The sequence below is a fragment of the Cetorhinus maximus genome, chromosome 10 (assembly GCF_964194155.1).
Source record: "Cetorhinus maximus chromosome 10, sCetMax3.hap1.1, whole genome shotgun sequence".
NCBI lineage: Eukaryota > Metazoa > Chordata > Chondrichthyes > Lamniformes > Cetorhinidae > Cetorhinus > Cetorhinus maximus.
Genome location: NC_135888.1, coordinates 59,850,220 through 59,872,588, shown reverse-complemented (window position 1 = coordinate 59,872,588; position 22,369 = coordinate 59,850,220). Strand labels below are relative to the sequence as shown.

Below are 22,369 nucleotides of genomic sequence, written 5' to 3'. Positions count from 1 at the left end.
ACTGATTTTGCATGTCAGAAGTTCGAACTTCTACTACAGCACTCAGCCATCGGAAGTTGAGACAATGGCCGTCAAATGCTGTATCTTGGTTGGATCTGCAAGTATTATCATGAAGTTGACCACTACTTCCATGCTGGAGAAGATGGACTCCAAACTCTGCCCAAAGCCCTTTGCAAGGTTGGTGATGGACAGCTCAACGCTCCTTGATATTGAGCACAGGCTTTCTGGCAGGGCTCCCAACGCAGCAAATATCTCGTCGTTCATACTCATCAGCCATTCCATCAAAGTTCCTATCTGAGTCATCTGTAGCAGAACTCATGTGCAAGCTCACCCCTTGGAGAGCTGGCACCTATATTACCCTTGTTCCTTGCCCAGGCTGCAGGCCACTCATGCCCAGTATCTACCATGTGCAGATCCCTATTTAAAGTACGTGCACTGTCAGTAAGTGAGCTGGTGGCTGTGAGCGAGAGAGCGAGTGACAGCGTTTCTTCATCATCTGTTTTCTTCCTCTTCAGCTCTTTCCCTTCCACCATGGCCTGGCCAGGTGGCAGTTGCTGGGTATCTGAAAAGAGAATGTACGAGGGTAAGGTAGCAGTGAGAGGAGGGGAAAAAAACAAGAGACGCAGGCTTACTCCATCTGTACCTTGTAAATCAGAAGAGATTGTTGGATGAGGGGGAATTGGAATGTGAGAAGGAGGATTAGGTGTGAGCATACCATCAGCTTCGATAGTTTCAGTCCTGCCATTGTCCTGTTCTCAGTCATGACTGCTCCAATGATGGAAAGAACCACTTCCTCCAAGGAGTAAGGGCATGTTACAACAGTGCGAAGTGTGCGAGGGTCAGGCAAATCTATGAACATGAGGTATGAGTCAAGCTTGTTAATAATAGAGGTAATAGAGATTGTTGGTCGGTGAGTGTTGAAGGTTTATGTACTAAGCAGTGTGAGTCTAATGACCTTGAGCACTGTGTGATGTCATTGAACTCCTTGTGACACTGTATCCAGGACCTTGGGACTTGACATCTGGTCAATGTTTCCTCTAATTTCCTTTGGATGTGCAAAGGGTATTGCACTGTGTGATCACTTTAAGAGTTCCGCCTGGCCATGCATGTGTGCACCTTAAAGGGAATGCTGCTTGTGCACGACAAGTTTGTTCCTAGCATGGCACATTCCCGATCGCTACATGGTCTCACACCCGCATAGCCTAGAGGGAGCGTTGCCTCGACATTGACCGCAATGGCTCTTTGATCCCACTGCTTTCGCAAAGATTTGTCTGGGTGACCTCCTGGCACCCTGTGGATAGATGATATCTCTCCTGCTCTCCACATCTCGCACCAAGACCTTCCATGCAGTAAAAAACTAGGAGGAGAAAGTGCTACACATGTTCTGCTCAGTTTTTCCAGGCTTGCAGTGGCCTGATCAGCATTCCTTTGAGAAACCACTGGAGGCTGTCAAGAAACTGGTAACTTCTTGGTTTTGAATGCACATAAATTTGAAGCCAGGACGAGCTCTCTCCTATCTTCCTGCCTCTATAATAATTCCACGGATTGCTGCTGACCCATGCTCGTTCCCCTTCTGGTCACCTCCACCGGTCCCAAAACTTATCTCTGGTCTGGGGCTAACTGAATTTTCTATTCCTTGACTGACGAGCTGCATCGGGTCCCCGATTGGCAACTGCAGCTTGCTGGTTTTGTGTAGGCAAGATGTGAGATCCAATTTCCAATGAGCTTCTGGTCTTCTTCCACAGATAGACGTAGCAGGTACAAGACCAATTTTAATTTGGAGGAACAGTAGGATGGAGTGAGAGAAGGGGGGGAATCAGGGAATAATAAAAGCAGGGCAGGAACAGGGAGGCGATAGGGAGACAGGAGGAGAGGAAGAACAGCGGGGAGGGTGGATGGAGAGCGGTAGGGAAGAGGGAAGTGGAGGAAAGGAAAGGATGGGGAAAGGAAAAGTGAGAACAGAAGGGCATGAGGGAGGTGGAAACAATTAAATAAATAAATTGTATGCAAATAAAAAGCAGCAAGGAGAAATATATAAAGATAAGAGAAGGGGCAGGAGAAGTTCCTGTAGGGTTGAGAGGCTCTTTAGCCACCAGCAGTAATGGTTAGGATGGCGGTGAATGATTTTGACCTCAGTTAGATGCTGAGGTGGGATGGGTACTTACAGTTAAGTTGAGCTGAGATGAAGTTGAAGCAGGGGTCTGTGAGCAAAGGGTGAAGAGGGGAGGAATTTGCCTCAGAGAAAGGGGGGTATACCAATTGGCTATTTAGGCCTCAGTGGGGTGGCAGGAAAAATGCAGATGATTTTTGACCCGGGGTGGGGTGCAGTTGGTCAGTTTTTTTTTCTAAACTGTGCATTGGAGAAGGATTCAGTTTCCGTGGACATGTAGCCACATCCTCTTTTAGCCTCTTGTGTTGCATTCATGACCTGTTCAACATTTTAAATATGGTTACCATTTGTGTCCAAGCCATGCTTTACTTGTGGTCCCTTTGCAGTGATCCTGTGTGGCCAGGGAATGGTTTTGCAGTCATGAAGTTGTAGAGGGCTGTTATGTAATATACAGTGCCATCCCACTTTTTCGAATGTGTTTTGCATTTAGTACCATCTACTAGCACCATTTGAATCTGGAGCTCACCCAATATTTTAATTACATAGTAGATGTGTTATACTTCATTGTTCAACACAACAATTATAAATTTCACAACTTACCAATAACTGATGGACGGTTGACATTGGTCTGTAAATTCGGAATAACTACCGAGTAGGTGGCAGGCCGATAGGGGTAAATGGTTGCTGGAGTTGTCGAAACAATATTTTGACCACTTCCAGGAAAGACATTTGAAGGAACACCCAGTGCAAATCGTTTTTTTTTCCCTGGTCGTGGCTGGTACACCCATCCTAAGGAGTCAAATTAACATGATAAATGATAATGTAAAATGAAATTTGCACCAATACAGATGTCAAACTACAACAAACTTTTACAAATATATTACTTGACAGCTTTAGAAAAGAAACATCACTTATTCACTTACTGAGTGTTAGGTAGGTTGGGTTGATTGAGTGTTGGATTGGGGCCAGAAGATTCTGCACCCAAGTCCCAGCAGGATCATTCTGTCTTTTCCCCTCTGAAAATGGATAACATTTAAGGGCTTCTGGGGAGCTGGAGATTGTAAGGACTGTGTGTATTGCATGGTTTGGTGCCAGAAATAATTTCTTCAAGACACTCCTGGCAGTTGGCAATAGAAATGAAGTTCAGCATCATTTCATGCAAGTGTCTAGTGCGAATCAGGTGAGTCTCTGTTTCTAATTGCTTAGTGAAGATTTCCACATTTTTGCACATTGGTGGTTTCTATTTACAGATGTGCAAGTTAATACAATGGATCTGTTTTAATCTGGGCCTTTCAATGTTACTCTTCTAGAATACTGAACCTACAATCTTCCTGTAGTAGTTTTTTAATATCCTCAGGGAAAGCCCTTTAATGTTTCATCAGAATGCAGCCTACAGCAACAATTTACATTTACGTAGAACCTTTAATGCAGTAACATGTCCTAAGGTGGCTACACTAGTAAAGATCATGGGCAGCACTCCCTCAATATTGGGTTGCAGCTTCAGCCTGTGCATGAAGCAAAACTTGATTTGGGGCTCAAATCTACAGCCTTTTGGAGGAAGAGCATTATCCACTGTGCCAGGGCTGATCATTATCAGAGGCAACCCGATATTCACTTACTTTTTCTCAGCACTTCTGGTGGAGCAAAAGATCCAAAGTATCTCTTCCAAAAGTTAATTTACTGACAGAATTCTTCTTTTAACAAGATGTTTTATTTACAGATTCTTTATGCGGCAAAAATATAGTTAGATCACACAAAACAATGCAGTGCCATTCCTTAATTGTAATGGCAGCAGGAAAACTATTGAGTTCTTCACTGCAGCGGGAAATTTGAAGTTTTCTTAACTAGGGCAAGTGATACGCTTCTAATAATATTTTTAAATAGACATTGAAGGAGCATTGTTCATGAAAAGTACTACTTCCAGATGTGCCTTATGCTTTAGGGGCAGAATTGCAGGGAAGTTTAAGAGCGGTGCCCCCAATCAGAGGTGTGCCGCCATTTTATGTGAGCGGGCCAATTAAGGCCCACCCAGCGTGATGTCCGCACAGAAGCGCTATGCGCTCCCTGTGCAGGCGGAGGGGGGGATTCCCTGAGCCAAGGGTGAGCTCTTTCGTGCATGCGCACGAAAGAGCGCACTCATCTCCCTTAGGCTAAGTGCTGCCTCAGGGAGATCGGCTGTACAATAAAAAATCTGAAAAATAGGGGAAAAAAAATTCCCTAACATCCCCTCATGTGACACTGTCACATGAGTTGGGACATGTCCATAACTTTTAAATACGCTTTAATTACATTTTTAAAAACCTGCATGAACCCTCATCCCACCTGTGGATGAGGTTTCATGCTTTTTCTAATGCCTGCCAGGGCTTCTGGCCTGCCCACCAACCTTAAGGTTGGACAGGCAGGTCCATTAATTACTTTAATGACTCTGTCAATGGCCGCAATTGGCCACTGACAGGTCGGTGGGCGCACAGCTGATTCTGCTGAGGCCCCGCCTACCTGAAAATTTAAATGGGGCTGGGTGACATCGGGAGATCTGCCCAACGTCATCATTTTACGCATCGGCGAGCAGGCCCTGCCCCCCCCTCGCCAGCCAGGAAATCATGGCCTAGGTTTTAATTCTTCAGGATGAATTTTAATACCAAAAATAGGTGGGATGGAGTTGTGCCAGATGCTAACATTTTTCAAATGTGAAAACCCAACACAAACCCACCTATTTCCAGTTTTAATGGAGATGAGACAAAAGGAGAGCAGCTCCCAGGAGGCTGGTTGGCAACTTAAAGTATTTGAATGAGGTCGGCCTTGGGAAATTGGTAGCTCAAGGGAGGCGAGAACAGCTTTGGAGAGAAGTGACTTAACCGCACACCTTGTGGGCCAGGAGATGCAGAAGTGCTTCCCCATCTTCAGCTGCTTGTTCAATGACCTTCCTTCCATCATAAGGTCAGAAGTGGGGATTTTCACTGATGATTGCACTATGCTCCGCACCATTTGCAACTCCTCAGATACTGAAGCAGTCCATGTCCAAATGCAGCAAGACCTGAACAATATCCAGGCTTGGGCTGACAAGATGCAAGTAACATTCGCGCCACATAAGTGCCAGGCAATGACCATCTCCAACAAGAGAGAATCTAACCCTCGCCCCATGATGTTCAATGGCATTACCATCACTGAATCCCCCACTATTAACATCCTGGGGGTTACCATTGACCAGAAATTGAACTGGATTAGCCATAAAAATACTGTGGCTACAAGAGCAGGTCCGAGGCTAGGAATCCTGCGATGAGTAACTCACCTCCTGACTCCCCAAAGCCTGTCAACCATCTACAAAGCACAAGTCAGGGGCGTGATGGAATATTCCCCACTAGCCTGGATAAGTGCAGCTCCCACAACACCCAAAAAGCTTGACACCGTCCAGGACAAAGCAGCTTGCTTGATTGGCACCACATCCACAAACATTCACTCCCTCCACCACCGACGCACAGTGGCAGCAGTGTGTTCCATCTACAAAGTGCACTGCAGGAATTTACCAAGGCTCCTTAGACAGTACCTTCCAAACCCATGACCACTACCATCTAGAAGGACAAGGGCAGCAAATAAATGGGAACATCACCACCTGGAAGTTCCCCTCCAAGTCACTCACCATCCTGACTTGGAAAGATATCGCCATTCCTTCACTGTCACTGGGTCAAAATCCAGGACTCTCTTCCTAACAGTACTGTGGGTGTACCTACACCACATAGAATGCAGTGGTTCAGGAAGGCGGCTCATCACCACCTTCTTAACGGTAACTAGGAATGGGCAATAAATGCTGACCCAGCCAGCGAAGCCCACATCCCATAAATGAATGAAAAAAAGATCCCAGGTCCCCCAATCTCCCCCATACAAATATCCCCAGAATCAGGATTCTGACTACCTCCTGGAATCGGACCACCTCCAACCCATCCTGAGGATTGGGAATCAGATCTACCTGCTCCTGTGGCCTGCTTTGGAGTCCTGCCCACCCAAATAGAAGCCAAGCCTGTTACCAAGCTGACTTCAGAGTGGGGAGCCTGTCAAATACAAAAGATGGCTGCTGTGGAGTTTAAAACACTCCACTCCCACACCCACCCACCCCCTGCTCGCCCCCACCTGTATAACCCATACCTGTTCATATTCAGGCTTTCATTAAGGTAAATACATCTATTAGTATTCTAACTGCTTTTAACTTACCAGGAAATTCTTCCCTGTGTTTCTCTTTTATCTTCTGTGCTTCATCATAGTAGGGTTTCTTCTGTTCTTCAGTCAGCTTGTTCCACTCCAGGCCGAGTTGGACACTAATTTCAGCATTATTAGCATTGGGGTTTGCCTTGGCTAATGATGGTCTGTGAATCCGTGCCCAAACCATAAATGCATTCATTGGCCGTTTTATATGGCCACTTCTGTCTTTGGAGGGTGGCATATCATTGATTTCTGAAACCAGAACAAAGGAAGAAAATTCAGATGAATGTGTAATTGTACAGGTGGTTGAACAAAATGGTGTCATTGGAGTGTCACAGTATGTTGAGGAGATTAACAAAAAGCCTTTACGAATTTGAAAACTTTAAGGTATGCCTCTAGGGTAAAATCTAACTGCACACTGGAACAATTAAACTGAAACAGTAGTGGGAAACAGTATCTACATAAAATGTAATGCACGATGCATCTGCACTATAGGTTATTATGGCAGTGTCACATGGCTAACAAAGTAATCTATCATTGGATTCCTGTTAATAGTCAGTGGGTAAAGACCAAAGTTTTCCTCCCTAATTTTTTTTTCCTTTCCTCACAGTACTGATGCATACAAGGAAACAGATCCAGATGCACTGTCCAATCACTGGTATCCTGCCCAAACATGCAGTCTTTAAGAGTAAACCTAAATGTTAAACAATGATGCGCTATTGGAGCAATGGGATTCAACATAGTCTAGCTAACAGCTGTCCTTTTCTGACATGTACTTTCTGGCAGGATAGTGATCAAAGGTGGGGAGGTTATTGGTTGAATTTCCACCTTTCTAGCCCCCTCTGAGGCCGACTCAGATTAAATGACTCAGCATCATTTCTCTTCATGCTATGTTTCTTTGCTCAAGATCTGCTTTTAGGGAAGAAATTGTTCTCAAATTGGCTGCTGCAACTGCATACTGGGAATTTGGTATCAATTCTTTTTGCATAGCAGAAATATCAGAAGAATCTGAAAGAACCCACTCAATCCAATTTAGTCAATAACTGACAAACAGATGCATCTGGGAAAACAATCAAGGGCAGGATCTTCCGGTCGCCGACACATAAAATGACGCGGGATGATGTTGGGTGGAAATCCTGATGTCACCCCGTGTAATTTCCATTTTCAGGTCGGCGGAGGCACAGACAAGTCAGCTACGCGCCCGCCGACCTGTCAACGGCCTATTGAGGCCATTTAAAAACTAACTAAGGTCGTTAATGGGCCTGCTCGTCCAACCTTAAGGTTGGCAGGCAGGCCGGGAGCCCTGGGGGGCTTTGGAAAAAGCATGAAACCTCATCCACGGGCAGGATGAGATTTCATGAGGGTATTTAAATTTTTAAGAAAGGTTTCAGTAAAACTTATGGACATGTCCTAACTCTTGTGGTAGTGTCATATGAGGGGACGTAGCAGGGAAAATTTTTAAACACGCTTAATAAAAGTTTTAAATTGGAGCTGATCTCCCTGAGGCAGCACTTTGCCTCAGGGAGATCTGTGCACTCATTGGCGCGCGTGAGCGAAACAGCACACTCCTGGCTGAGGGAATCCGCACCCCCTCCCCCCTCCCCCCACCGCCCACACAGGGAGTGCATAGCGCTTCCTGGCAGACGTTACACTGGGCAGGCCTTAATTGGCCCACCCACGTAAAATGGCGGCACGCCCCCAATCAGGGGCACCGATTGAAGGCGCGCCCGCTCCCGCACATCCCCCCCAACGGGGGATAATTTTCTCCTAAGTGTACCTAGGAGCAAACAACATTTAACAGCTATTTAAAACAAGGCTCTTAAAGAACTGCAGGCTATAAATTACTTAGCCTCAAAAATGAGCATGGGGATCAAAATGGGTAATTAATCTATGTCCTTTGAGTTGAATGCAGAAAGCATGCCAACTAGGTACTGCCTGCAAATTGTAATGATTACTGCATGCAGCCAAAGCTTCCCGCACTGTTCAATGGCTGCAAGCATCAATATCGTTAGTAAGTTGTATTTCTTAAAGCTAGCCTGCCCCACTTACAGGACAGAGGTATTGTCAATTCAACAGGTGCTGGAGTTGAATCTGACCAAGGAATGTTTGAAGAATGGCTGAACATGGGAGAGAGCAGGCCCCAGGCTTTTGAATAATGTGCTGGAGGGCTTGGTGGAGCGAGTGGAAAGGAAGAGAGATGTTCTGTAATCTTGGGGGTTAGGAGGACCTCCATATACACAATGAGAAGGCAGTGAGAACAGCTGCAGAGGTCAGTGCTAGGTTTTTAGCCCCAAGGATCTGGGTGTAATGCCAGAAAAAGTTTAATTATCTCACATGAGTGGGCCAGATCAATGAATTCACCACAAATGCCATATCCTACCAACTGCACCACTAGCCTCAACCACTGCTCAATTCACCACACCCACATCACTCAACTCCTGTCAAACGTGACTCATACCTAATATTATATCCTTCACCTTGCTCTCAAACTCTTAGCACTGTTGCTAGTCTTAAACCAACATTTTACAGCTTACACACACTGGCAGCTAGTCAACCATGGCAGCCACAGCACCTAAACAGATCGCACAACACTCACCAACACTCTTCACCCCCTCTTGCTGGAGATGGTGTTGCACCACCAGTTCATTCCAGTTCTCCCACATCCCTAATTCCCTTCTGACTTACAAACTACATATGGTGTAAGCATACATTTCTTACTTTCTCCTCTCTGCTCATCACAACCCAGTCCTTATTTTTTTTTCATTTCTGATACCCAAGAACTGCAACTTGTCCATCAGTGAGGGAAGAGCAAGATAACAGTGAAGATGAAGGGATATCATCACTCAATTTCACACTTGCAGCCACCAGCTCAGACACTGACACTGTGTGTGATTTAGAGAATAGCCTAGAAGTAGCAGCAGCATGTGGTGAGATACTGGGCACAAGTATGTTACAGCCAGTGCAAGAGGAAAGGAGAGCACAGGTGCCAGCTCATTGAGGGCAGAATCACATACTTGTCCTGCTTTAGGACTCAGAGGAGAACTTTGATAGGCCAGGCAACAGAAATGGCTGATGGGTGTACACACCCAAGTTACTGATGCACTGGAAAGCCTGCCAGAAACCTACATTCAATGTCAAGGAGCATGGTGGAGTCCAGCACCAACTTGGCACCAGGCTTTGTGCAGAACTTGAAGTTCATTCTTTCCATTATTAAAGTGTGGCCAATTCCATGAGAACATTTGCAAACTCAACCATGAGTATGTTATGGGCGATGCCTCAGGTTCCATTACAGCTCAAGCAGAAGCCACCCAACATCTGGGTGCAACTGTAAAATCCAGACCTCTGTCATGCAAGATTAGTTTGCTGCCATGCAAGCTCAGACTACTGCCATCATGAATCCAGATTCAAGTGTTCAAATTAGCTTCAAAGGGTACTGCTGCAGCCCAGCAATCTGTCCTCCAAGTGTTTTTTTAAAATTTCTTCATAGGATGTGAGCTTTGCAGGTAAGGCTAGCATTTATTGAGAATCCCTAACTGCCCTTGAGAAAATGGTGGTGAGATGGCTTCTTAAACCACTGCAGCCTGTGTGGTGTAAGGACTCCCACAGTACTGTTAGGTGGGGTACGCCAGGATTTTGATCCAGGACCCACAAGGGATGGCAATATATTTCCAAGTTAGGATGGTGTGTAACTTGGCAAGAGCTTCTGGGTAATGTTACATCCATCTGCTACCCTTGTCCTTCTAGGTAGTAGAGGTTGTGGCTTTGTGAGGTACTGTTGAAGATTACTAGGATTGTTGAGGTGCCAAGCCAGGGGAGTGACAGCGGCTTTGTAAAGCATGCTGTTGTTTCTCAGGATAACAGAATTCATCCTCACACCACTGTCACTGTCACTGGTCAGTGTTCTTGCTGTCACCTGTCAGCATGACGGCCCAGACTGCTGTTGCCCATGTTAAGATGGTGCAGTCTGAAGCTGGGCCTCGGTCCAAAGCTGCTTGAGGTCGTGCTGTTGGGTAACCTGCAGTTTCCCCATTGAAAGTCAACAGCTTTTCACCTTCCACACTACAGCCACTAAGGTAGCACTACATAGGAGCACTGTGACAGGCAAAGGGAATGCATAAGGGTGATTACTTGACATTTGTATACATTATGACATGTTTAATTATAAACTGGATTCAGAATGTTTATTTTGTGGTGGCTTTTACTTCTGCATTGTGGCCAAGTGGACACTGTGATGGTGATTAACAGAGAGAAGGTAGGCATGGGACTGTTGGTGAATGGGGAATTGAGGTTATGTTTGCTGGTATTGCATTCCACTGTGTTGTTCACAGGCAACCTGGCCAAAAAGGAGGCTTGTTGGTTGCCTCCTCCCTTCCTCTTTTCCTTCTCTTCCTCTCCCTCCTTCTGCAGCTCAGCTAATCGCCACATAATTGGCGAGCTTGTGCAGCAGGCCATCACAAATCTTGAGCCCTACTGTGCCGAGGAATGCAGGTCTTCTCCAGTGTGGACCAAGCAGCAGAAATGTTGTTTCAGCAGCCAAATGGTTTGCCCTATCATATTTTGTATGGCAGCGTAGCTTTCATTATATGCATGCTGTCCATGTGTGTATGGGTTGTACATCATAGTCATCAGCTATGTCATCAGTGGATATCCCAGTAGACACCCTCTGGTTTGTCGTGGTGGCTTAAATCCAGCTGGCACTGCAGACTGTTGCAGAACAAAGGCATTATGACTGCTGCCAGAATACCAGGCATTGCTTTTCTGCATTTGGTTGCACATCGAGGGAGTGGGGTCTCCTTTGGTTGTTGCACATCTCAGATTTGAGATGGGCTCAGGAACCCAACCCCCAGATCATTTTCTGGTCCTGACCCCGCTAGTGATACATGACAATTTTCAAATGCACAGTCCCTAATTGGCCTGTAAGTGAGTTTGGTGCCCAACTAGAAGCTTTGGGAGTGGCCCGGAGGTGGGGCCTAGTAACGGAGGGTGATTTTAAAAGGTAAATGGCAGCCAGGACCAAACTCTGAGCAAGGAGCTCAGGGGGCCAGCTCTGGCCTAGGCAGACACCCCCAGGCTGCCCTATGCCTTTCTGATGCCTCCCTTGAGACTTTGACTGATGCTGTTTCCGGGAGATGTGCTCTTCCCTCAATCTGGAAGATAAAATCCTTCAAGAAGGCCTGGATGGATGTGGAGAAGAAGATCAGCGTGCTGGGAGTCACAAGGAGGATGTATGTGCATTGATCTGATAAGGACTGGAGAGGTGAGTGACAAGTGACATCTGAATGACAGGCCTCTAACTCTGTATAAACCAGCATGCATACAAGCTGAGGAAGCATGCCCATATTCTCCTCAACATTGTCAGATCAACTGGCCAGTTGCATCGCTGGGATGTCAGCAACCCTCACACATGGAGCCCAATTGAACAGGGAGAATCAGTGAGGAACACAGCATCTCATGTGGATGTCATGCTGGAATAGGTGAAGGAGGGCAGCCTTCTCTTGCATCACTCTCTCCTCATCCTGCAGGATAGAGAGTGCATAATTCCAGAAAGATGTCTCAGACTGATGGTGGTGTGCCACGGCTTCACACACTGACCCTGATGGAGGAGGCAGCGCTGGAGATTGCGAGGGTGCCACTGTATCAAGCTGTGAGTGATGGTGAGATGGGAGGTCATCCACAGCAGAGTTCTTTGATATATAGGTCAATGCAAACTGTAGTAATACAGCTGCTGTCATCTATTGGGTTGGTTGTGCTCAGGCACCTGAACAATATGCCATGTTCACATCACCATCTTCTTGTGTTTCCCACAGGTGCAGCTAGGGAGGGGAAGCAGAGTGTTCTAGTCATCGCCCCGAGCCCACCCTCCTTCAACCCCTCAGAGGGCAGAGATGTTGCTGAGGTAGAACCGTCACATTATTGTTCCACACACTCACCTCAGCTGAGACTCAACCAAGATTAGGACAGGAAGCACTGGGTGAACTGTTCATCATGAATGAGCAGGAGGAAGAGGGTGAGGGGGAATCAGTTGTGGGCAGTCCCAGAGGACAGGAGACAGACATAGCCATTCTCCACAGGGCAAAGGTACCTTGGACCTTGGGTGTCACACACAAGGAGGGTCTTCCTGGAGCATCAGAGGCAGACAAGTTCCAGAATTCTGGAGCTCCCTGGGGCATTGTGGAGCCATGGGCAGACAATGGAGGAGTCCATGCAGCACATGTGCTCTGAGATGATTCAGGGTTTTGAACACAAGTACCTCCATTGAGAGAGTAGCCAACCTGTTGGAGAACCATATGTGGAACCACTCCGAGTGGGTGCAGGAGCAGCACGCTGACAGGCACAGAGTGAGACTCTCTGTAGCATTGACTCAGTGTTGCTGATGGTGCAGAGATGTTCGAATGCCAACTGTGTCCCAGCTGGTGGCATCACCCAGCATCTAAGGGCACCATGAAAGTGCTGAGGCAGTTGAAGAGGCTGATGAGGGGGCCATCCCTCAGGGGGCACAGACATCATCTTTTGCCTCTTCTGCCCCTCCAACTGAGGGACCATCCATGCAACAAGGCCCTGTGACAGAGGCTGCACCTGCACTGACGCAAGTGCAACAGCCTGTGGAGGAGCTCCCACAGGCACCTCCATGATGAAGATGGAAGCCAACGGCATCTCAATCATGAGCAGAGACAATGGAGCTGGTTGCCTCCATCGCATCCTCAATCACAGGAGGAGCACTGTGTAGAAGTAGATGGGAATGCAAGGTGCCACATCGTTCAATACACTTTATGGGTTACTTGGGTGATGTTTTCTCAGCTTTTATGTACATTGAATTGCCCTTTAATATATTGCTCATTATGCCTACAGGAAGACTTGTGTATTATCATTGATTGATATCAAAAGAGACATGGAGTCAATGGCTGGAGGCTGGGGGCAGTGGGGAGCTGGGTTTCACGTGGTGCCATGGTCTGTGTTGTGGGACACTGTTGGTGGGTGGAAACCCCAGTATCAATCAACGTGGGTGGCGAAGGAGTTATTCACATTGTTGTGCTCATTGGATGATTAATCTCACTAATGGAAGGTGAGTTATAGAGTGGTCTGTCATAAAGGCTGGGAGCTGCTCAAGTGAAACTTTATTGAGTTAGCATGGCCCTTGCAGCCATGCCAGCCTACTGATCGCCGTAAGCCCTGGTAGAGCATCACTGGTCTTCCTCCAATGCCTGGGCACTAGGCACCTCTGAAATATTCCCTTGGTCCTAATCTTCCTTGTCTCCATCCTCCTCTGAGGAAGAGTGGCATTCCAGGATCCTCTTCATCCAGTTCCAAACCTCTTTGTACAGACATGTTCTGAGTGCACAGCAAATGACCACAATACGAAACAACCTGGCTGGCTCAAACTACCTGACTGATTAAAGCAACTGATGAGCACCTTCAAGATATCAATGGTCTGTTCAATGCAGGTCCATGTTAGTAGATGGCTTTGGTGATAGTGCCTCTCTGCATTCATGGCTAGGTACTGGATGGGCATCAGCAGCCACCTCTTCAGGGGATGATGAAATCTGAATGTTTGTCTGAAGAGTGACTCTCTGAGAAAAAAGGCGTCATGACCGCTGCACAGAAACTGAGCGCAGACCCACAAGGTGTGCTTCCTGTGGTCACAGACCAGCTGGACATTCAGTGAGTGGGGGTCTTTTTTGTCCAGGAATCTGGTTAGCTGTTCTGTTGGTGCCTTGATGGCTAGATGGGGATAACCAATGATCTGCTGGACCTGAGAGTAACCATAGTTGGCTGCACTAGCCCATCTATCTTAAATGGATGTAGCCATGCGCCCTCTGGAATGGGACATCCTTGATCTGCCTGATGGTGTGATGAGCTGCTGACAGCAAGATGCCACCCAGGTCTGTAGCTGATCCTGGAATGATCCCGATGCATAAAAATTTAGGGCAACTGTGACCTATAGGCTGCAGTTAGGGACTGCCAATGGTGAGGCATCAGGCGCTTCTGGACTAGCGCGTAATCAACAAGACGAACTGTCTGGATAGGCAAAACTCAAATGCATAGTGTCCAGTGGCCTTAGCATTCCAAAATGGTATCCGTGGCACACCCACACATTTCTAATGTGAGTTGCACCAGGTGGCATTTTGGTGAAGGTGTTAGTGCACGTCTGAATGTTGTCCAGATCTTGCTGCATGTGGACACGCACTGCTTCAGTACCTGAGGAGTCGCAAATGGTGCTGAACATTGTGCAATCATCAGTGAACATCCCCACTTCTGACCTTATGATGAAAGGGAGGTCTTTGATGAAGCAGCTGAAAATGGTTGGACATAGGACACTATCCTGAGGAACTCTTGCAGCAATGCCCTGGGAGTGAGATGATTGGCCTCCAACAACCACAACCACCTTCCTTTGTGCTAGGTATGACTCCAACCAGCAGAGAGTTTTCCCCCTGATTCCCACTGACTTCAGTTTTGCCCAGACTTCTGGTTGCCTTGATGTCAAGGCCAGTAGGGCAGTCACTCTCACCTCCCAGGTTGGATTTGCTGTGCTTTTTTGTGGACAGGGTATAGCTGGGTAATTATCCATATCATCACATAGATGCCAGTGTTGTCATTGTACTGGGACAGCTTCGCTAGGGAGGGGCTAGTTTTGGTGCGCAAATCTTCAGTACCATTGCTAAGATGATGTCAGGGCCCATAGCCTTTGCTGTACCCAGTCCCTTCAGCTGTTTCTTGCTATCATGCGGAGTGAATCGAAGAGGCTGAAGACCTCAGGAGGAGGCTGAGATGGATCATCCACTCAGCACTTCTGGCTGAAGCTGAAGAAAAAGCCGCGTCCTTTGCACTGATGTGCTGGGCTCCACCATCATTGAGGATGGGGATATTTGTGGAGCCTCCTCCTCATGTTACTTTTTAAATTGTCCACAACCTTTCACGATTGCAGAGCTTTGATCTGATCCGTTAGTTGTGGGATCACAATGTGAGGCTAGCAGTGCTCACTGTTATTTTGGAGTAAATCAGACAGCAACTTCCGGCAACCACACATGCGCAGTTAAACATGGAGATCCAGAAGTTGGTGTCAAAGGTACTCAGGTCCCTCACAAATTATGTTGTAGCAGCTTCACTGTGTACTCAGCACTACACATGTAAGAGTATGCAATTGTTGTACCTACCCGTTCACTAAATGTGGCAAGAAAAGTTAGGGCTGGTGCATTCAGGAGTAATTGCATTTTTAACAGCATGGTAAGCATCAGGAGTTGGTTAGTTCAATTGGCAAGTGTGTGGTTCACAATAATGCCAACAGTGTGCGTTCGATTCCTGTTCCAGCTGAGGTGGACCTGCATTTTCACCCTGTCCTTGTGAGTGGTAGACAATGGCTAAACTACCGCTGAAAAAAAACTGCCAAAGAAGTGGTTCAGGATGAAGCATCAGCAATGAGCCAAGGACTTGTCTTCAGGCAGGACAACGATGAGTGCAGTGATAATTGCTGTCAAACAACATCCCTGACCTTGAAAATTTAAGTTTTACGTGTTTGAAGTCACATTCTTTCAGATTGGGAATTTAGAGAATATATAAAGTTTTTTTTACTTTTTCTGATTATTTTATCTCTATCTCTTAATATTTTTCCCTATCTTTCTTTCCCTATTTTTTTTACTTTCCATACAAATTTTAATCTAATGTATACCTCCTAATTTATACCACCTGGCTTCTGCGGGCTGAATTTGGCTTCTGAGGCAGGTAGCTTGAGTTGGGGGATTTTATGCCGGATCTGCCTCAGTAAAGTGTATCCTGAATCATGCATGTTTTGCTTGGGGTGGGGTGTGATGGGGGTGGATGTGAGATGCAGTCAGGCCCATCAACTCAGGAATCAGAGCGTAGGTGGCCATGGGAGTGGGCGAGCACCGAGGTAGGCTGGTTAGGCCCAATAAAACTTCATAACGACTGGTACAGATCTGAACTAGAGTTCCATTTTAAAGTATACAAGACCAGTTCGGACCAGTACTAGTCACTTCCCAAGTTTTACTGTTTTTTCCTTCTTAGAGATCCCTGGGACTTTGTCCCAGTTGTTCCAGAAGCGGTTAGGCCCTCCAGCCCTCACACCCTCTCATCCCCCACCCGCCCTGCCATGGCCCCTCATACCCTTCATACCAACTCAATGCCAACTAATGTCTTCCATCCACTCTCCCATGATCTTCATATCCTGCATGCTAACTAAATGCCAACTCATACCGACCACCGCCCCCCATGGCCCCTCATACTCTCCATGTTACCTCCATAGCCACTCACCCAGGATCCACCATGGCAGAGGGGAGATGGTGGTGCAGTGGTAATGTCACTGGACTAGTAATCCAGAGGCCCAGGTTAATGATCTGAGGATGCAACTGGTGAAATTTAAATTCAATTAATAAATCTGGAATTGAAAGCTAGGTGCAGTACTGGTGATCTTGACAACTATCTGGTTCACTAATGTCCTTTGGCGAAGGAAATATGCCATCCTTACCTGGTCTGGTCTACATATGACTCCAAAACCAACCACAGCAATGTGGTTGATTCTTAACCACCCTCTGAAATAGCCTAGCAAGCCACTCAAGTAAGGATGGGCAACAAATGCTGGTTTTGCCAGTGATGCTGACATCCCATGAAAGAATAAAGTAAAAAGAAAGACCTCAGGAGCCATGCGGGGATGAAATAAACTTCTAACAATCTAACATAGATCTCACTCATACACACTCGATAGTGAAAAAATTCCCATTCATAAAACCCATTCAAAATTTTTAAATCTCCAAAGTAGTTAATCTCTTAAAAAAAACAACCTTCTATTCAGACTGCACATCAAAGACAGCTAATTCTTTAGTAGCCTCTTTAAATGCTCGATCAAACTGTGAACTCAGAACCTCCCACTAAGGTAAGTTTAGCTTTTGAAACTCAGCTAACTGTTGATAATGACATAATAATAGCCCTTGGGAAAATATCAGAAAAGAACTTTACTGCAACTGCAAAACAAGATGCTGCTTTTTTTTTAAACCTGCCAGTAGGCCTGTCAATCAAAGCAGTAGAGCAGAAGTTTTTTTAACTCTCAGTGATAGCTGCAGCCTGCATTTTTAAAGTTTACAGAGCGGGACATTTAAAGACTTCAGATCATGACAGTTAAAAAGACCTTATCTGCTCTTCAAGATTCATGACTCCCACACGACCGGTTAAGGCCCTTGCAACAGCTAAAATGTGGTCTGTCTAAACTCAGCACTGAGTTTAAATGGCCCTGCTGAGTATAGGTTTGCCTCCTGCATGAATCACACCCTGCCCCCATTCCCCATCAGCAAAAATTGGATCTGTCAGAAATAGGGGCAGGACCTCCAGCCACCATTTTTAACAGTCCGTGGAGTCGTCTTGGCTCCGTGAAAATCTGGCCCTGCATGTTTCAGTGAGAAATCTTCAATCTGATTGGTTGGAGTGCCTTGCTTCTTTTTGTCCTGTTCACAGATGCCCTATAGAAGGTGCTGCACTGGATCAGAGAAAGTCTCAGAGAAGACTTTGTGGGCAACTCTCAGGGTTGTGAATGGCGAATGTTGTTCCTTCATTGCTGACAGCAAAATCTGAGCCATTAGCTACCGCTTTGAGCAGCCATTTTGCCCACTTAGCAAAGTTACAAAGGCACCACTTGTCAGTTGTTTAACCCCCAACATGCTTATTATCCTGTAGGAAGAAAGGAAGGTCAAGCTGGCTCTAAGGTAAGATGAATGGCAATAGGAGCTCAGAACTAAGTGAAACCACTATGGCAGATTCAGTAACCCGATACCTGAGCTGGAGAGGTTGACAGTGTTATATGACACTGTTGACGATTAATTAACAATTAAAAAGGGTTTCAGTGCAATTATTGTTCATGTACTTTAAAACATAAATAATAATCTCTCAAACTAACACAAGCAGCAAAATGTTGTAAGTACACTGCTTGACACTGCTGCGCTACACAACAACCAAAGATGTATGATTCATGAATATTTATTGTTGAGATTGTGGCTGGTTAGCAAAATTTGATTTTGATGTTAAAAAGATCAGGAATATAATGCAATCAAATAAGGTTTAACTGAAAACAAAATTATATTCCCTTAATATGGAAAAAGATAGAGGTACCTGCTTCTGTAGGAGGGACAGTAAGGGGAACATTTATAGTATTGATCTTCAAGGATGGATCCACTTGTGTTTGTAACCTGATGTCACCCAGATTGTTTGACGCTAGTGGTCCAGATAATTTGGCAAATTTGACCACATCACATGTGGAAGATGATCCTTGAAGTTGAAGTTTGATTCCAGGTGGAAGTGGGTGTAAAGTTATAGGAAGTTTCAAATCACTATGTTGTGACCCATCGGTCCCATTTAGATCCTTCAGGAACAATAAATCTTTAGTCTGTTGAGCTCCTCTGTTGGAACTAGAAGGTTTATAATGCTCATCATCTTCTAATTTTATCTTTTCAGTCACATGTTGGCCAGCAATATTTTGATCACCAAAGTCCTTTCTTGAGTTTAACCCTGAAACAAACTTATTTTCACTCTGAAAAACAAATAGAAAATTATGTTACATTAAAGAGAAAATCCATGTCATAATTATTTTAATATTTGAGTTCTTAATGATTCCAATTGATTAAAGGACCACCATTTATTATGATACTACTGTAGAAAGACCAGAAGCTCCCAGGTTCCACTCCTAGTCCGCACGAAGTGAGCTCATGTCAACCAGAAAAGCAATGAGGTGTGGAGACTGACATCAAAGCCACAGGGGGGAAAAAGAAACATCAACCAGGATCCTACCTCCCAAACAGTATGGTGACTCATGGTGGAAAATGCATTTGTATGAAGGTTTTGTTAAGAACAAGATCCAGAATGCTTGTTGAGACTCATTGTTGATACTTGCACATGGAATATATATGTCAGCAAAAGCAAGTGCTTTCAGTACGGGAAGAGAAAGGGAAACATTGTTACCTCTGGCAAAAGATTAAGAAAATAGAATTAAGAAAGCATCATACAGCAATGAGAGTTTCTGTTTATTACAAACCAAACCAGTTGGCCTCAGAAGATGGGAGTAAAACACAAGCAAAATCCCAAAGAAGGTAAAGTACTTTCCCTTTATAAGGCATAGTGCATTCCTTATAATAAAGGGAGCAAAGGCAAGGGTGAATAATAGCGTTATGTGCCACTTCTAACATTCCTTGCTGCTTTTGCTTCCATTTATGTGAACATTATAGCAAAAATACTTCAATGCGAAGACCAAGGATTTCAGGGCTGCAGCTTGTTCACTGCCTTGTTCAATATTGTCATCAAAATCAGTGGAGCTATCCAGGAATGTTTCTCAGACATCAGGTGGAATTTTATGCTGGCAGGATTTTATGGTCCTGCCAAAGTCACTGGACTTTTGAACAGCTTGCTGCATTTTATGTCCCCAACCCCACCAAGACTGTAAAATTCTGCCCATAGTACCACTCAAGAAATTTTCAGTGATGGACACCCAACTTGGAAGGCCACAACATAATAGATGCTTTCAAGAAATTAAAGTTACAAATCAGGTAAGAGAACATTTTCTAATAAAAAGTATTCCTCTGAGCTTTTCAACACCTTTAATCAAATAGATCCCCCCCAACCTAAAGGCAAATTAAGCAAATGACCCTACATCTAATGCTATATTGTAACTGTAGCATGTGGTTATATTACAGGACTAGTACATTCAGAGGCTTGGTCTAATAACCCGGAGACATAAGTTCAAATGCCACCTGGCAATGGGGAATTTAAATTCAGTTAATTAAATACATCTTCATGCCCCTTTTACCTCTAGTCTTGATTATTCCAACGCACTCCTGGCTGATCTCCCACAGACTACTTCCATAAACTTGAGGCCAACCAAACCTCTGATGCCCATGTTCTAAATGGCACCAAGTCCCATTCACCTATCGCATCTATGCTCACTGACCTGCATTGGCTCCTGGTTAAGCAAGATCTTACTTTTAAAATTCCCATCCTTGTTTCAAATCTCTCCGCAGCCTTGCTCCTCCGTCTCTCTGTAATCTCCTACAGCCCCACAACCCTCTGTGATATCTGCACTCATCTAATTCTGGTGTCCCCCATCCTGATTCTGGCATCCTCAATGTTAATCACTGAACCAAGATGCTATATAAATGTAAGTTGTTGTGGTTGGAATAAAAAGCTGGTAGCAGTATTAGTGACAATGTAACTACCGAATTGTTGTCAAAGCCCACCTAGTTCACTAATGTCCTCTAAGTAAGGAAATCCACCAACCTCACCCAGTATGGTCTATAAGTGACTCAAGATATCAACAATGTGGATGACTCTTAATTGTCATCTGAAATTACCTAACAAGTCACACAGTTGTCAAGAATGTGGCTCACCACCATCTTCTCAACAGAAATTAGGGGTGGACAATAAAGGCTGGTATTGCCAGTGATGCCCACCTCCCATTAATAATTAAGTTATTAATCAACACTGCAATAACTGTTACAGGACTAGTGCTTAACAGCAGCACCTCATAACATTTAAGAAGTATTGGGATGTGCACTTGCGATGCCATGGCATGCAAGGCTATGGGCCTAGTGTTGGAAAATGGGATTAGAATAGTTAGGTACTTGTCCAACCTGCGCAGACTCGATGGGCCAAAGGGCCTTTTTCCGTGCTGTTGACCTCTATGGCTCTATTGGTTGAGCTTGATATATAGAAAACAATGACGGCCTGTTTTAATGGGTTGCAGAGGGAGGGTATAAGTGACTGGATGTGATTATCATGCTAATCAAGGTGAGAAATACAAGCTTTCAGATGTGGAAAACTTTTCATTTTGTTCTACCAATCAGAAAATATATAAAGGATAGCAGGACCCCCAAACAACACTGATATCAATGGCGAGTGAAATCATACGGGGTGTAAAATGGGTGTCCGCACTGAACGAAACTTGTTCCCACCTGGTGAGTTATGTTAAAATTGGGGCTAATATCACATATAGTAGTAGAACAGCCACATTTGTTGTCCATCTTAAGTAACTGAAAACATAGTCAAATTTCATTTGTATGTTGTTCCTAACAGTTTTACATTGATAACTTGAATTATATCAACACTGAAGCAGGTATAAAGGTTCTGCTTGGTGTTGTACTGAGCCAATAAAGAACCAGGTTTGACCTGTGGTATGTAATGAGTTAACTGACCTCAGGTGAAAGTGCTACCGCTGATCACAGCGCCAGTGAGCTAGTTATGGAGATACAAATACAAGGCCAAGATTCCCAATTTTATTATCCAGTAAAACTACCTGGAAAGTACACATATGTTGGATGAGGACAAAAGCAAGCTCAAATATAGGGCAGGGTTTTCTGGTTTTGCCCCTGCCAATTCCCGCTGTGGGCAGGACCGGAAAATCGCAGCCATAGTTTATTTCTTGACATACCTCATCCTCCACACCCTGTTCAACACTTGCGAGCATATTGAGTCTTAAACTCAATCGTGAGCAAAATATACTAGAGAGCTGCTGGTATGTATGAAATGCTATCTTCAGAGAGGGGAGGGAAAAAAAGAGGAAAAATGGAAGAAGGGATCAAAAATAATACTGGACACGTAGTGTCTACAATGTAGTATTGACCTCCAAAAAATCTTGTTGAATCAACTAAGGTGATCTGGTATTGGGAAAGGGACTGAATGTATTATTCCATGATATGGCAATGTAACATATGGATGCAATGCGAATGAGCACTGTCGTGATCCGCAAGTGTTACTGTATTACAAAACTGTCTTCAAAATTCAATCCAAACTACATCGGTCAATTTGAACAATTTGGTGAAGTACATCAGCTGTTCTGCAACAATGTGTGTGCCAGAGAGGATTTTTATTTACTTTTAAACTTAGTCCAACAGGTCTTCTTGATAGGTGGGGTATTTTGCATTGGGAAATGGAGAAATAGGGAAAGTTCAGGAATTAACAAGACCAAATCTGGAATTTTTTTGTAAACTTAATTTGATGTGCAGCCAACTGGCATTTGTACTTACACAAATAGTTGTTTACCTATAGATTTGACAATGGTTCTAATTCTTTTTCCTTAAT

The 22,369-nt window shown here is 44.9% G+C and overlaps 1 protein-coding gene across 1 annotated transcript in view; it reads right to left on the bottom strand.

The window, feature by feature from the left end:
* The window catches only part of LOC144685326 (transcription factor SOX-30-like), a 39,481-nt gene extending 17,726 nt beyond the window's left edge, over positions 1 to 21,755 (bottom strand). The window contains exons 1-5 of the mRNA XM_078549734.1: positions 21,720 to 21,755; positions 18,416 to 18,833; positions 6,317 to 6,556; positions 2,711 to 2,899; positions 431 to 562 (exon numbers count right to left, since the gene is read on the bottom strand). Coding sequence (XP_078405860.1) covers positions 431 to 562; positions 2,711 to 2,899; positions 6,317 to 6,556; positions 18,416 to 18,833; positions 21,720 to 21,755 — 1,015 coding nt within the window. The remainder of the gene's footprint in view (positions 1 to 430; positions 563 to 2,710; positions 2,900 to 6,316; positions 6,557 to 18,415; positions 18,834 to 21,719) is intronic.
* Between the last annotated feature and the right edge of the window lie 614 nt (positions 21,756 to 22,369).